Below are 15,594 nucleotides of genomic sequence, written 5' to 3'. Positions count from 1 at the left end.
CTGTCGGTTCTCTCTCTCTCTCTCTCACACACACAGCATAGAGACTGTCGGTGGAGTTGGAAGTCTTAGCTCGCAGTTGCTGCGTCTCTTTCGTCTCCTCAAAGCCATTTCCTCCAAATATTATTATATCTACTTTAACAATCATTGACAGCTATACCACACACTGTTTAAGACTCGGGGAGAGACTCAAGAGGGAGACAGAGGTGGGCTTAGCATAACATTGTTCGTTTCGTCCACTTCCCACTTGGGTCTGTTCGATCTAAAGTCCCCGACTTCGATCTCTCTCTATTTCTCTTTCTGGGTGGATTCTTGGAAGGGGATCCGGTGGAGATTTTGGAGAATTGAGCTTTCATTTCCAGAGGAATTTCAATTGGGTTCCTTGGAAATTCCACTGATCGCATTGTTTTGTGCTGAATTGTGACAAAGATTGCGTTTTGAGGTAAGTTCATCTCCTGAGATCTGTTTGTTGCTTTAGAAACTGAGAATTCAGGACTGGGTTTCTTCTAGTATTGCCTTATAATTAAGATTTGGGGTGCTGAGATAACGATGAAAACTGTTTTGTGTGTTAAGGATTTGTGAAAGTACTTTGTTTGCTCGTTTCTTTTTGTATATTTTTTTCAGAACCAAACATAAATATTAAGAGTTAGAAATTTCCTTTTGCTGGAGCAATTGATGACTGTGGAGAGTGCTTGTTGAAGGAGACAATCTGATTCTTACATGTATTTTTTCTTGTCCTTCAGGTATTCCTATTCAGATCTGGGCTTCATTTGAGAAAAAAGCTTGCTTTTGAAGCACAGAGCTTTGAGGCATGCATAGATCTTGTTGAGACTAAGGTACCATTGTTCACATCTGGGCTAGGAGAAGCTGGTGCCAATGGAATCAGAAGGAGAAACTGTGGTGAGTGTCCAAAAACCTTCAGCTTTAGCTTGCAATGGACACTTTGTTTGGTTGATGAGGAATGTAAACGGTTAATCACGATGAAATTAAATTCATGATGTTGTCTTGATTGTCATACTGAGAACTTTTGCTCCCGACTTAGTCAAATAGTTACACTAGGTTCGGTTGAGTGGAAATGTCCCATGTAATCAACAATATTTTTAATTATTCAGCAACAGATGGGGCATAGATTCATTCAGATTTCAGAGATTGAACTTTGACATTTTCCTGTGTTTGTTTTGTGCCCTTTAGATTTTAATTAGCCATAAACTTTGAGTACACTTGTTTGGTTTAGATTATTGTGTTGATTGATTCATATCAGCATCCGGTTTTGCTGAATGTTATATGTTTTAATGTGATAACCCAGGGAAAGTCCACAAAGAACCTGGGTGGACATGTCTGCCAAATCTGCGGTGATAATGTTGGGAAGACTGTAGATGGTGAACCATTTATTGCCTGCGATGTTTGCGCTTTTCCTGTTTGCAGGCCTTGCTATGAATACGAGAGGAAGGATGGAAATCAGTCTTGCCCTCAATGCAAAACCCGATATAAGAGGCACAAAGGTAAGTCATATTAGTGGAAATTTTTCCATACACTGGGAAATATGAAAAATAATATGATTTTCAGAAAGTCGTTAACTGCACCTACTAGACTAGGTATCATTCACCAGCTTGTGATATTGTTCATGAACTTTGTGAAAACTGCAAACACAAAGCAAAAAGGGTTCGACTAATTGAATATTATAAAATGTGAAAACATGCTTTTGTCTCTGGGTCGTATGCTCCTTTCATCCCCGAACTTCTTTCAAGGCAGTTTATTGCTGGCAATACTATCAATCTCTGAAAAGCCGTGAATATTTGCTGAATCAAAATATTCTAAGTATATGTTGTCACTGTTTGTGTTGTTAATTCTAGGAAGTTCTGCAATTCTTGGTGATAGAGAAGAGGATGTTGATGCTGATGAGGTTGCTAGTGACTTCAATTACACTCCAGAAGATCAAAACCAAAAGCAGAAGATTGCGGAGCGAATGTTGAGCTGGCATATGACATATGGACGTGGGGAGGATGTTGTGGCTCCCACTTATGATAAAGAGGTTTCTCACAACCACATTCCCCTGCTCACTAATGGAACAGAGGTAATACAACAAGCTTCTGAATACTAGTTATCTTCTTCTTCTTGATTGTTTGGGTTAGAGGGAGGGGGGATGACTTTTGAAGTGGAGTTAATCTTTTGGCCATTGCCAACTTTTAGGTATCTGGAGAATTGTCTGCCGCATCACCCGAGCGTCTTTCTATGGCTTCTCCTGGAGTTGCTGGTGGTGGAAAGCGTGTCCATCCTCTTCCTTATGGATCTGATGTTAATCAATCACGTACGTCTCTCGCCTTGACATGTGATATATACTTTGTATTTGTATTTAAGTGTTGCCATCGGATGTTGATTTGAGCTATACTTTATCTGCAGCTAATATTAGGGTTATGGATCCAGTGAGGGATTTTGGTTCTCCAGGATTAGGCAATGTAGCCTGGAAAGAGAGAGTTGATGGCTGGAAGATGAAGCAGGAAAAGAATGTTGTTCCAATGAGCACCGGCCAAGCGACTTCTGAAAGGGGGGCTGGAGATATTGATGCCAGCACTGATGTGCTTGTGGATGACTCTTTACTGTAGGTTCCCTCTTGATTGAAATTACTAAATTTTGGCTGATCTTTTTGTATTTGACTGAGGCTTTACACTTGGGAATTCCTTGCACTTTATGGTGGATTTAAGACTTCACAGTTTGCACTTATTAAAAAAAAAAAGACTTCATAATTTGCTTTCTTGATTACTTCAGCTTTATTTTGTATTTGCATTTTACTGGGCAACCTTGGTCATTACTTTCTAGCAGTACTTTCAAATGGAGTTCTGATGTTAAACTAAGTATAGTTACTCAGTTGGTTTTCCCAAGTTTAATTTCTATGATTTTCACTTGTTTCTTAATTCCTGTGTAGAGAAGGGCTGCAATTAATGCCATGTCGCCTTTTGTTTTGCAGGAATGATGAAGCTCGGCAACCTCTCTCAAGAAAGGTTTCTATTCCATCTTCTAGGATAAATCCTTATAGGATGGTCATTGTTCTGCGGCTCATTGTTCTCTCCATTTTCTTGCACTATCGAATTACAAATCCTGTACCCAATGCCTATGCATTGTGGTTAATATCAGTGATTTGTGAGATTTGGTTTGCAATATCCTGGATATTGGATCAGTTCCCCAAGTGGCTGCCAGTAAACCGTGAAACATATCTTGACAGGCTTTCTCTGAGGTAAGAATATCTATCGCAGTCTATGCTCATATATCAGGCTTAGTGATTAAATCTGCATTTATGTGTCTCAAGAGGATGTGTCATTTCAGTCTTGGTGTCATCCTTTTATATATATGATTTTAATTCCAAATTATATGAATTACAGATATGACCGAGAAGGAGAAATGTCACAGTTAGCTGCGGTTGATATATTTGTCAGTACTGTTGACCCATTGAAGGAGCCTCCCCTTGTGACAGCCAATACTGTGCTATCCATCCTTGCAGTTGACTACCCAGTTGACAAGGTCTCTTGCTATGTATCTGATGATGGAGCTGCTATGTTGACATTTGAAGCTTTGTCTGAAACATCTGAATTTGCAAGGAAATGGGTTCCTTTCTCCAAGAAATATAACATTGAGCCTCGGGCCCCAGAATGGTACTTTGCACAAAAGATTGACTACTTGAAGGATAAGGTTCAACCATCATTCGTCAAAGATCGTAGAGCTATGAAAGTAAGGTTTTACTATCCCAATGCACCTTTCAACTCCGTTTTTCTACCTTAAAGTGTCCTTCTTATGTTACTTCTTTGTCTCATATTGCAGAGAGAATACGAAGAATTTAAAGTCCGTATTAATGGGCTTGTTGCTAAAGCACAGAAAGTTCCCGAAGAAGGATGGATTATGCAAGATGGTACACCATGGCCTGGAAACAACACCAGAGACCATCCAGGAATGATCCAGGTTTCTTCTCCTTCAAATTGTTGGATCTGTTTGTGCTGAACATTGCTAGTTACTGCTCATTTGTGGTTTTAAGTTTGTTTCTTATTTGGCGGGTTCTCAGTCATTGGGTTCTAAAGTAATTCTAGTAGATCTGCTCTCTCAGGATTATCATTTGGTTGGTTACTAAGTATCTGTTTCATTTATGTGAAGGTTTTCTTGGGTCAAAGTGGAGGGCTTGATGCTGAGGGCAATGAACTGCCACGTTTAGTCTATGTTTCTCGAGAAAAGCGCCCAGGTTTTCAACATCACAAGAAGGCTGGTGCTATGAATGCACTTGTGAGTAGTTGACAATATGAGATTTGGAGTTCTTCATTCTCTCGATGTCTAGGATTATCTTCTTTTTATTATCTAATATCTAGTGGTCTATACTATATTGCAGGTTCGAGTATCAGCAGTCCTTACCAATGGACCTTTCTTGTTGAATCTTGATTGTGATCACTACGTAAACAACAGCAAGGCCTTGAGGGAAGCCATGTGTTTCCTAATGGATCCAAACCTTGGCAAACAAGTTTGTTACGTTCAGTTTCCACAGAGATTTGATGGTATTGATAGAAATGACCGATATGCCAACCGTAATACTGTTTTCTTTGATGTAAGTTGTACATCCTTCTATTTAGGCGATGGATTCTTTGTTTCTATCTGATGTTACTGAATGGTTTTAGTTGTGTGTTCTCATGTGTTTTGAGTTTGCTATCTCGTAGTAGTTGGACGAACATTCAAAAATTTGTCAAACTATTTGTTATCTTTTTGATGCTTATCTATTTCATTGTGAATCTTAGATAAACTTGAGAGGTTTGGATGGCATTCAAGGCCCTGTGTATGTGGGTACTGGATGTGTCTTCAACAGAACGGCTTTGTATGGTTATGAGCCACCTCTCAAACCTAAGCATAAGAAAGCTGGAATTCTATCTTCACTTTGTGGTGGATCACGGAAGAAGAGTTCAAAGTCTAGTAACAGAGGTTCCGACAAGAAGAAATCTAGCAAGAATGTGGATCCCACCGTACCTATTTTCAGTCTAGACGATATAGAAGAGGGTGTGGAAGGTACATTGCTTGATTACTATTTTTATTTCTTTTCCATATTCCACTTATAAATATAGCTGTTAACATCCCTTTTTTCTGTCAACGTGGCAAATTGACTAATAATACTCTATATTCCTCGTTTACATGTTTAAAAGGAGACGACTATGCTTCTTGTCTTTTTATTCTTGTTGAGACGTCAACCTTAACACATAAACAATATCTAATATCTAAAATTGACTGGTTCATGTTTTTTTTTTTGCTTTTTGTAAGTAAATCAACTTAGTCTTCATGAAACTATATTTGTATGATGGCCATGGCATCTAGTACCTTTCATTTAATTTAGTTAGACATGAACTAACCTTCTCTTACTAATTTTTAAATTCAGGTGCTGGATTTGATGATGAAAAGTCCCTACTCATGTCACAAATGAGCCTGGAGAAAAGATTTGGCCAGTCTGCTGTTTTTGTTGCCTCTACACTTATGGAGAATGGTGGTGTTCCACAATCTGCAACACCAGAGACTCTTCTTAAAGAGGCTATTCATGTCATCAGCTGCGGGTATGAGGACAAAACAGACTGGGGGCGTGAGGTGTGTTATCTTTTTATCTAATGCTTTTCTTTTGACATTTATTTATTTATTTTTATTTTATTGTTCCCTGCATTAGGAATTTTGTTTCTACAAAGTATTACCTTAACTTCAGGATGAAAAGACTGCTACCAGTATTATGGATGAATATAAACAGGCAGGATGGCATTTAGATGAGTGAAAAATTGGTTTGTCAATAAAATTAATTGGTTGAGTAAAATACTACTATACTCCAAATTCTGCCTCTGGCTTTACAGATTGGCATCATTGTCGTGTATGTCTGAAAGAATGAGGAACAAGACCTAATTTTAGTCTCATGATGTGTTTAGATCATAGGAGGAATAAACAGGACCCCTTTTTCTGTCTTCTCAAGAAACAAATGTACCTTGAAGGAAAGTGGTTGGTGCAGGGAGTTCTTTTCCCATACCCATAGAAGTCTGAATGAAGAGTCACTCCTAGATGTAGGGTATGCTTATATTTTTTAGTGTATGCAACTGCAAGTTATTGGGAATTTGGGATGCCTGTTTCTTCCCCTAACTTTGAGTCAGGTACTAAGATTATTTGTTTGGGGATGTGTGCACACTACATGAAATGACATTTTCCACATCCATATAGAGTCCTTGTTTTTTGCGGGATCATATCAATCAATCAACTTTTGTTACTTTCTGGGTTACATAGTCCGCAGTGTTGGATGGGGAGGAGACTGTTTAAACCTAGAACTTCTGTTCAAATAAATATCCACCTCTAAGATACTCCCAACTGGTAGCAGGTTTTTTTTTTTTAATGAAATTTGGAACCTGATAAAAGTTTGTTACAGAATTTTTTTCTTCCTGTTTTTTTAGTCCACCCTCTTACCTACTTGAAATTTCTTGATGGGTGGAATTTTGCTGATAGTTGGTGCTTGTAGTAATTATCTATTAATTGACAAACAAGACATTATCATGCACCACCTATTGTGTGTGCGTGGTCTTCCCAGTTTAGGATAAGTTGATGATAAATTGTATTATTTCTGAACATATGGTAAATTGAATTTTTGATGACTCATATTTGATAAAATGTCATCTTATTTTATTTTCTATCATTAATATGTCTTTTTCTCTGCAGATTGGATGGATTTATGGTTCTGTTACAGAAGATATTCTTACGGGATTCAAGATGCATGCTCGTGGTTGGCGGTCAATTTACTGCATGCCCAAGCGCCCTGCCTTTAAAGGGTCTGCTCCTATAAATCTTTCAGATCGTCTCAACCAAGTGCTTCGATGGGCTCTAGGTTCTGTGGAAATTCTTCTCAGTAGACATTGCCCTATCTGGTATGGTTATAGTGGCAGGCTTAAGTGGCTCGAGAGATTCGCATATGTGAACACCACCATCTATCCAATCACTTCCATTCCTCTTCTTATGTATTGTACTTTGCCAGCCGTTTGTCTACTTACTAACAAGTTCATCATTCCACAGGTTCGTTATATCACTGCTTTTCAATTTATCTTAATAGGGCACTAGTGCAGTCCCTTCATATTACAACAGCTTACTGTGTCGTGTTATTTGGGGAGTTAGTCGTGGTTTGGCTTCGGAATATGAAATTCCTCGTTATGAATTAACATTCCCCAAATAACATGCACGACATCCATAAATTAGCATGTTTCTCACAAGTTTCTGTTTTCAAAATAAAAAGGGCTTGGAGAAAAAAGAAAAAGAAAAAGAAAAAAAAAAAAAAAAACTTGTCTGTATTTTCGTGTGCATCGGGTGAAACTTTCTCCATGATGAAACATACCAATTGGCTCTAGTATGTTCCAGCTTGGTGTATAGTATGGATATTGTCTCAAAATGAATGTGCTAAATTCTTTTGCTTGGCTCTTTCCGTTTGCAGATCAGTAACATTGCAAGTATATGGTTTATATCACTCTTTCTTTCCATCTTTGCTACTGGTATCCTAGAGATGAGGTGGAGTGGTGTTGGAATCGACGAGTGGTGGAGAAATGAACAGTTTTGGGTTATTGGTGGTGTTTCAGCCCATCTCTTTGCCGTTTGCCAAGGGTTGCTGAAAGTACTCGCCGGAATTGACACCAACTTCACTGTTACATCCAAGGCATCGGATGAAGACGGAGACTTTACTGAACTGTACATGTTCAAGTGGACAACCCTTCTCATCCCACCAACTACTCTCCTCATCATAAACTTGGTTGGTGTCGTTGCCGGGATCTCCTACGCCATCAACAGCGGTTACCAATCATGGGGTCCGCTATTCGGCAAGCTCTTCTTTGCCTTCTGGGTGATTGTCCATCTGTACCCTTTCCTCAAAGGTTTGATGGGTCGCCAGAACCGAACACCCACCATTGTCGTCGTCTGGTCGATTCTCCTCGCTTCCATTTTCTCTTTGTTATGGGTGCGGATAGACCCGTTCACCACAAGAGTTACTGGACCAGATGTGCAGTTGTGTGGAATCAACTGCTAAGAGGGAAACACTGCTGGAAGACTGAAAATTCGATTTAAGTTATTCTCCTTGCCCAACTAAAGCTTTGAGAGGTGGGGAGAGTTGTGTAATTGCCTCATATTTTTGCTGTAATCTTTGTGTCTGTGAGCTTGTTTGTCCATGTGAAATTTACACCATGTGCAGTGCAGTGCAGATCATAGGTGGTAAAGAAAATTATTTTGTTGTTACAGGAGTGATATTATGTATTATTTTGAACATAACTTATTCTGAAAACTTTGGACATTGCTTATGGAACCATTTACTTATTCTTTTTATATATATCTCCCAGTTTATGGTGAACGCAATGTTGAATCGATCCATCTTCATTACCTTTAGGGTAATTCAAAATTGCTTATTTGTGTCCTACTAAGAATGATGTGACTATTTTTTTTTTGATAAAAGATTCATCTCATTTCATAATCAAATAGACCAGAGTTTAGAAAACTCTAAATAACAAGAGCAACAAGCTCTAAAGAAATAATAGGAGCAATACAATGAGGACATTCTTCCATCCAAACCCTATCTTGAGTATTCAAAAGATCATTCTTCGCTAAATGAAGTAATATTAAGAATTGTGTGGCTATTAAAATCACTTTTGGATTAAAATTCAATAACGATTAATCATAAGCCTAATAATGATTTTAATAGCCACATCATTCTTAGTATAACACAAATAGGCCTCTTAAAATTACTTACCTTTACTATTTATGGTTTGATTTTGTTTGGTACTAATAAGCATGAATGACAAATAATTTTTCATCATGAACTTCTATTTGAAGTTTTGACAGAAACTATCAGCAAATTACCTTCAAATTCATGAGGATCCAATCTTCTCTTAGAATTATTTTGGAAAAATTTTATTTTAAACCACCTAATTATCACTCGTTTTGAGAAATTCTCCTCAAATTTCAAAAGTTCTCAATTTAACCTCATGAACTTTTAATTTAATTCAATTTGCCTTCCTTCAACATATCCATCCATTAACTTCTAACTAAAAAGATTAAAGTACCATTAGATATTTTTTTTTAACTTTTCTCATATTTTATTATATAAGAAAGTCTTATGAGTTACTACAACCTACGTACACATGCTCCGTCCAATTAATTCTCCAATCTCTCATCGTTATCTTTACATGTCTCTGACATACGATCACATGAAGCACACATGCCCACTCCACAGTCCTCATCTATTGCCATGGCCCACTGCCCATACACAATCATTTATCATCCTCATCCGAACAACCCCTCATTGGCATGACACGTGTCCGTCATTCATATCGACACCTATTCTAGATGATGGACGCGTGGCAGCTTGTGACAATTTTTTTTGTCTCTCACCGTATGTTACCCTTTTAAAGGAACCTCTTAGAACTCTTATAGTCCCAAACAAGACCTCCCCACCTCTCTGAGACAAAAAAGACACAAAGATCAGTTTGTTTCCCGAGAAAAAGTATTGTATTGGCAATGGCAATGGCTCTCGTCATTGAGGAACCCATTATTTCTAGGCTTGATCGTTTGGATCACATGGTTAGTATCTATATATATATGGGTGTGTTGTGTATTAATTTCCCTATGATAGAAAGCTTGATATAGATATCCAAGCTATATTTTGGTAACATTTTGGAAACTCTTTTTTGCTTCTTAGAGTTTTCTTCAGGTCAGGTCAGATAACTTCTCCAACTTAATCTATTATTAAATTGATATGGACTACGACTAAGGTGGTAGTTGAGTTGGTAAAGCATCATAGGATAAAATTCAATTTTTCCTTCCTTTCTTTCTAATGATTACGGGTTTGAATCTTGCAGTAGTAGTCTGCGAACCAGATGCCCCAAAAAAAGGACTTTACCAACTTGTACTTTAGTGGGGTTGTGGTGACGGACTCGTCATATTAAAAAAGTTATCGATATTTTTGTACTTCTAAAAAGCTTGAAAAAGACATTATGATCTCTAGGTTTAAACTTAGTAAATTCAAGATATTTAATGAAAAACTATAATTCTTAAACATAATAAATTCAAGATATTTAATGAAAATCCTAATGGAGGATAACACTATCAATAAAATTGATGGCTTTTTTAAGGGTTTTTTTTTTTTTTTTTTTCTAATGAGATTTGTGTACAAATTTTCATGTACTTGGTTAATACATGGCATCAGTTGAGGCACTTGGAGGAAATTAAAGGGTGCAACAGATCCCCAAAGAGCTCATGTGCATCCGTTGGATCAAGCGGGACCCCGACGAGCGATGGGCAAAGGTCGTCCACCGATTTCTCCCCAAAGAGCCTAGAGAAGCACAGCCGTCCGCTCAACCACGTGCTAATGGAGACCGAGGTGAAAGGAACGCTTATTGAGAGGCTTGAGCAAGTAGAGGACCGTGTACTGAAGGTAAAAGAAAAACCACAACAATGAACCAATCATGACCGTTTGATGAATGATATATAGAGGGTAAGGAGCATGTTAATCTGATGAGCCTGATGTATTGTATCAGCTGTGTTTGCAGTTGGAGGTGGAATTTGACGCGGAGAGGAAAATATTGGAGGCGAAAAGTGTGAAGAAGAAGAGTCGTCCCAAGGAGGGATTGAAGCAACTCGTCAAACATTGTGTGACGGGAAAAGGAAAACATAATAAATCAAGGAGTGATTAGTGTTCTATGAGGTGTTCATATAGGCTTTGTTTAATATGTTCATATTTTTTAGAACCTTTTTTTTTTTTAAAATGTATTTTGATGTAATATAAATGCTAAGAGTTGATGCATCATGCCTTGTTTTTGTAGTTGCTCTGCAAAGGTGCACCAATGAAGTGCTTGATCGTGGTTTTGTTTCAAGTAAATGTAAAGGTGTAGAAGTAGTGAAAGAAAGCAAAGAAACTTGCTTTTGGTGGAATGAAGTCTCAGCTTCCTTCTCATTGTATATATAGGCAAAGAGTTACAATTGTAATCAAGTTTGACAAACTCAAACTTGAAAAAAAAAACTAGGAGACCTAATTCAAAACAAACAAGTAGAACAAATACAACTAGAACATTAAGAGAAGAGATAAGAACAACTATAAAACAGACTCTATTGGTTTCTTAACAAGTAGAACCAATAATAAATAATGATATTTGTAGTAAAAATATCAATAATAAATATTATTTGATATAGAACGAATTTTTGGAGAAATATCAATAATAAATAATTAAATATCATGCGAATGCGTGCAAGAGTGCATGTGTTTTGTTGCTGCACCCGACCCTTTTTAGTTTTTATGCGCTCGAGCCATTGAGACGTGTGCAAGAGTGCATGTGTTTTGTTGCATAAAGGAAGAAGATAATGCAGTAAACCCTTTTAGCAATTTTAGCCCCACTGCTGGCAAACACTGAAAAGTGAAAGTAAAAACCCAAGGACTATATAGCCTCCCAAATTTCTCAAGCTCAACCATGTCCACCCCTGGCGTGCACATCGCCGTTTATCCCTACCCAGCCGCCGGCCACATCATACCCCTCCTCGACCTCACCTATCGGTTACTCACCCGTGGCCTAACCGTCACCGTTTTAGTCACCCACGATAACCTCCCTTTGCTTGACCCCTACCTCTCCTCCCACCCATCTTCTCTCAACCACTTGATCCTCCCATCCCCTGACATGGCCGCTCCCCAACAGAAGAGGTTCTCCGCTAACATGCGCGCCCTGCGTGACCTTCACTATCCTATCCTCCTCCACTGGTTCCAGTCCCACTCCTCGCCGCCTGTGGCCATTCTCTCAGATTTCTTCCTCGGCTGGACCCACCACCTCGCGCGTGAGCTCGGCGTGCCACGTGTCGTCTTCTCTCCCTCCGGTGCCTTTGGGATGTCGGTGGCTTTTTCCATGAGTCGCGACCAACCGAAGAACGATGATCCGGAGAACATCAATTTCCCAGTTTCGCTTCCGAGAATCCCGAATTCCCCTGTTTACCCTTGGTGGCAGGTCCCCCAGCAGTACAGAATCGGCCAAGAAGGAGACCCAGATTGGGAATTTTACAAAAGCAACATGCTGGCCAATACCGTGAGTTGGGGATTGGTGTTTAACTCGTTCGCGGAGTTGGAAGGCGTTTACTTTGACCATTTGAAAAGAGAGCTGGGGAATGATCGGGTGTGGGCAGTCGGACCTGTATTGCCTCTGGAGGAGGTGGCTAACAGAGGTGGGGCCAGCTCTGTGCCACGTCACGAGGTCATGACGTGGCTGGACTCTCGTCCCGACAACTCGGTCGTGTACGTTTGCTTTGGGAGTCATGCGGTGTTGAATAGCAAGCAAATGGATGTGGTGGCTGCCGCGCTGGAAGTTAGCGGGGTCCACTTCATTTTGTGCGTGAAGTTTCCGGATGCGCATGGCGAGGAGCCCGGCGGCGTGATTCTTGATGGGTTCAAAGATCGTGTGGACGGCAGAGGTCTTGTGATCAATGGGTGGGCTCCGCAGGTGGCCATTCTGAGGCATCGAGCCGTGGGTGCGTTTCTAACTCACTGCGGGTGGAACTCGGTGTTGGAAGGGATTGCCGCCGGCGTTGTGATGCTGACGTGGCCGATGGGTGCAGACCAGTTCTCGAATGCCAAGTTGTTGGTGGACGAATTACGGGTGGGAATCCCAGTTGGTGGGGCCACTCAAAACATCCCGAAGTCCACCGAGTTGGCTCGACTATTGAGAATCTCGGTTGTCAGAGATAGGCCGGAGAGGGTCCGAGCCAAAGAGCTAAGGGATGCAGCCCTGGCTGCCGGTAGAGGGGGAAGTTCACATCAAGCTTTGGAAGAAATGGGGAAGCTATTAGTTGATTATAAGAAGTAATTTATTTTAGTATTTTAGCTAGTTTATTTTTTATTTTTTTGGATTTTGTGTCTCTAGTTTCAGTTGCCACTGAATCTTCCTTATGTTTTGTAACGAGACTTGCCCTAAATTAAAGTGAAATATTGCTAAAGTTGAAATCCTTGGAACAAGAGAGAAACAGAGAGAAGAGGGCTTGCTGCTTCTATACGGTCGTGTGGCAGAATCAATCAATCAATCACAATGTGACTTATCAGCGATTAAAAAAAATGCAAAAAATAAAAATTATAACAAAACACTAAATCAAAATGAGGGCAACCACAATGAGAGACACCAAATGGGTTGGCGTGGCCACCTCTTGACATCTGAGGTGGTGCGAGCCGCCTCCACCTTCCTCTTGGGTGACTTGCTGGCCACCTTGGGTGGCTGGAGTGATTTTCTAATTCACAATGTGACTTATCAGCAATTAAAAAAAATGCAAAAAATAAAAATTATAACAAAACACTAAATCAAAATGAGGGCAACCACAATGAGAGACACCAAATGGGTTGGCGTGGCCACCTCGTGACATCTGAGGTGGTGCGAGCCGCCTCCACCTTCCTCTTGGGTGACTTGCTGGCCACCTTGGGTGGCTGGAGTGATTTTCTAATTTGTTTTTTTTTTTTAATTAATAAAATTTGATAATCAGGTGTGGTGTTTTTTTTTTTTTTTTTATTTCTTATTGTATGCTAAGCTAAGATGTCAGTTTGTGAATGAAGGGCATAAAACCCTAATTTTATGCCAATACCGTATTAAAGTTATTCCCAGAAGAATTATATGAAATGGACATAATCAATGAAAAGTTGAAATGGTCCATGGTGCTGGAGAAGAAGTAAAAGAGGTGTCAATGAGTTTGGTAGAGGCATTATAGGCCGGCAACTTCCCAAGTTTTGGTCCATCAAAAGGAGTAGGCTATAGGTGCCTCCTAGGATATTGGTAGAGGCATTATAGGCCGGCAACTTCCCAAGTTTTGGTCCATCAAAAGGAGTAGGCTATAGGTGCCTCCTAGGCCTATATCCTTGGCCCAACTCTCTTGGCTCTAGGGCTTCCTTTTGGATGAGTGGGGCATCAAGATCCCAATCTTCTTGAGTTTAATATTTGATTCATGTAACTATAATATTTAATTAAAATAAAAGGTGAATGACAAAAAATATTTGAATTCAAGACCTAGCAATTTGCTATGATATAGTTAGAACAGTTTTCTTATGTCCAACAATGACCAAATTGCATGCCAATGGTGCTGGCATGAGATAATTCGATGCTTAAGTTAGTAAACGTTTGATAAAGAAGAATAGTAAAATGCTTTACAATCCAAGTTTTGAGTTAGGGTCAAAATGATCAAGACTTACCTTTTTATCGTGGTTCTCATAAAATTACTTTTATGCCTTATTCCATCTTCCACGTGTGATCAGTCCCACGATAGCCTAGATTTAAGTGTTGGGTATCCCCTAAATAAGGAACGTTTCCTATGTCGTGGTATGTATAGTGGTTATTTATTCTTGTAGCACACACTATAATTCTCAATAAATATTACGTTAAAATCATAATTTGTCTCAAAAACTTCATTCGACAAAAAAAATTGATTTAATCATTTAATTAATATTTTAACATATTTGTTATATTTCACTAAGTTTATCGTATCCGTTTAAACTGTTTTATTTATTTATTTATTTTTGTAATAAAAACACTGCAGAGTTTTAATCATTTTTGTCATAAGTTTGCAGATTCCTAATCATTTTCACATTTGCTGGTAAAGTTTTACTGCACAAAAAGAATTTTGTATTGTTATGATCTTTGGGAAACTCTTCATCCGATGGGGAAGGGCATTAGCTAAATCTTTTCACCAGCTTCTTCTTCTTCTTTTTCTTGGGAAAGTCTCTTTTTCCCACACAGCAAGTAATCCTCATGATAGCCTTTTTCTATCTAATTGGCACTTGAAAGTCATAGTACACATGATAATCTGCATGCCTTGAGAAGCTGAAAATCCTCCTAATCACTCCACACATGCCCTTCAAACTTTTACTTCAACTTTCTCTTTCTTTCACTTCAAATCTCTTACTTTTCCATGGCAAAAATTTGCATATAGACATGATCGAATCCAAAATTTGCATATAAATATGTACCGAAAATAAAAACAATAACAAATTTGCTTCCAAACAAGCATCAATTTCTTGAATTTTTTGTTTGAAATTTCTTTGAATGAGAGAGGAGTATAGGGCTGCTCGAGCAATCGAGCAGATAGACCCTGTATTTCGAGCTGTCTAAAATTTATTTGGATCGAATATTTTTTGAAATTTGAAAAAAAATTAATTAATTAATTAATTAATTAAAAATTAGGACAAAATATTTGGGAAAATCTCAATCCTGTTATTGGCCACACATGACCATGTGATTGACAAGATAGCCATACAGAGTACAGTCACAGACCATCTGAATTGACCAAATTCTTGCATTGAAAAGGTTATGAAAAACGCAATTATTTATAGCCTTGAATGTCTCCTAATTGTAGGCTGTACACGTGGCAGAGATAAAGTTATAAATGGGACCCATCGTAGACAACTCTGTCTGATGGTACAATGATTCAAAATACTTTCGGCAAATCGGACGGCCAAGATTGCCCCATCTAGTCAGCAACAAATCCAGAATTTTCTTCCTTTTATGTGGGACCAAACTGTGTACCACTCTCTATAAACCACCCATTTTTGATCTTCAGCAGAAGAGGGACAAA

At 38.9% G+C, this 15,594-nt stretch overlaps 3 protein-coding genes across 5 annotated transcripts; all 3 read left to right on the top strand.

Moving 5' to 3' along the window:
- On the top strand, positions 1-8,340 carry LOC132166915 (cellulose synthase A catalytic subunit 3 [UDP-forming]). The gene is made up of 15 exons (XM_059577773.2): positions 1-439; positions 741-897; positions 1,304-1,499; positions 1,851-2,071; positions 2,188-2,305; positions 2,398-2,596; positions 2,963-3,229; positions 3,375-3,720; positions 3,811-3,948; positions 4,138-4,263; positions 4,367-4,579; positions 4,767-5,031; positions 5,396-5,598; positions 6,700-7,050; positions 7,463-8,340. Exons 2-15 carry the CDS (start codon positions 874-876, stop codon positions 8,045-8,047), a joined length of 3,252 nt encoding a protein of 1,083 aa, XP_059433756.1. The 5' UTR covers positions 1-439; positions 741-873; the 3' UTR covers positions 8,048-8,340.
- Positions 8,341-9,454: 1,114 nt separating this feature from the next.
- LOC132167298 (uncharacterized) lies at positions 9,455-10,931 on the top strand. Of its 3 annotated transcripts, XM_059578218.2 has the most exons (4): positions 9,455-9,591; positions 10,217-10,444; positions 10,548-10,714; positions 10,833-10,931. In XM_059578218.2, exons 1-3 carry the CDS (start codon positions 9,529-9,531, stop codon positions 10,701-10,703), a joined length of 447 nt encoding a protein of 148 aa, XP_059434201.1. In that variant the 5' UTR covers positions 9,455-9,528; the 3' UTR covers positions 10,704-10,714; positions 10,833-10,931. The 3 variants fall into 3 exon arrangements, with proteins under 3 accessions (XP_059434201.1, XP_059434202.1, XP_059434200.1); XM_059578219.2 differs by lacking the exon at positions 10,833-10,931 and having other exon boundaries at positions 10,560-10,820; XM_059578217.2 differs by lacking the exon at positions 10,833-10,931 and having other exon boundaries at positions 10,548-10,820.
- A 193-nt stretch (positions 10,932-11,124) lies between these two features.
- Positions 11,125-13,002, top strand: LOC132162130 (UDP-glycosyltransferase 89B2). The gene has a single exon (XM_059572392.2). It carries the CDS (start codon positions 11,475-11,477, stop codon positions 12,849-12,851), a length of 1,377 nt encoding a protein of 458 aa, XP_059428375.2. The 5' UTR covers positions 11,125-11,474; the 3' UTR covers positions 12,852-13,002.
- The last annotated feature ends 2,592 nt before the right edge of the window (positions 13,003-15,594 follow it).

The sequence above is a fragment of the Corylus avellana genome, chromosome 2 (assembly GCF_965113065.1).
Source record: "Corylus avellana chromosome 2, dhCorAvel1.hap1.2, whole genome shotgun sequence".
In the NCBI taxonomy this organism is placed as follows: Eukaryota; Viridiplantae; Streptophyta; class Magnoliopsida; order Fagales; family Betulaceae; genus Corylus; species Corylus avellana.
Note: the sequence above shows the minus strand (reverse complement) of the source record. Positions and strands in the feature narration are given on the sequence as shown.

What these genes read in the sequence shown, in the direction of transcription:
- LOC132162130 (XM_059572392.2), top strand. Translation starts at nt 11,475, where the DNA reads ATGTCCACCCCTGGCGTGCACATCGCCGTTTATCCCTACCCAGCCGCC.
- LOC132167298 (XM_059578218.2), top strand. Translation starts at nt 9,529, where the DNA reads ATGGCAATGGCTCTCGTCATTGAGGAACCCATTATTTCTAGGCTTGAT. An exon ending in TTGATCGTTTGGATCACATG is followed by an intron (nt 9,592 to 10,216) that starts GTTAGTATCTAT and finishes ACATGGCATCAG; the next exon opens with TTGAGGCACTTGGAGGAAAT. An exon ending in TAGAGGACCGTGTACTGAAG is followed by an intron (nt 10,445 to 10,547) that starts GTAAAAGAAAAA and finishes GTATTGTATCAG; the next exon opens with CTGTGTTTGCAGTTGGAGGT.
- LOC132166915 (XM_059577773.2), top strand. Translation starts at nt 874, where the DNA reads ATGGAATCAGAAGGAGAAACTGTG. An exon ending in CCGATATAAGAGGCACAAAG is followed by an intron (nt 1,500 to 1,850) that starts GTAAGTCATATT and finishes TGTTAATTCTAG; the next exon opens with GAAGTTCTGCAATTCTTGGT. An exon ending in TGCTCACTAATGGAACAGAG is followed by an intron (nt 2,072 to 2,187) that starts GTAATACAACAA and finishes GCCAACTTTTAG; the next exon opens with GTATCTGGAGAATTGTCTGC.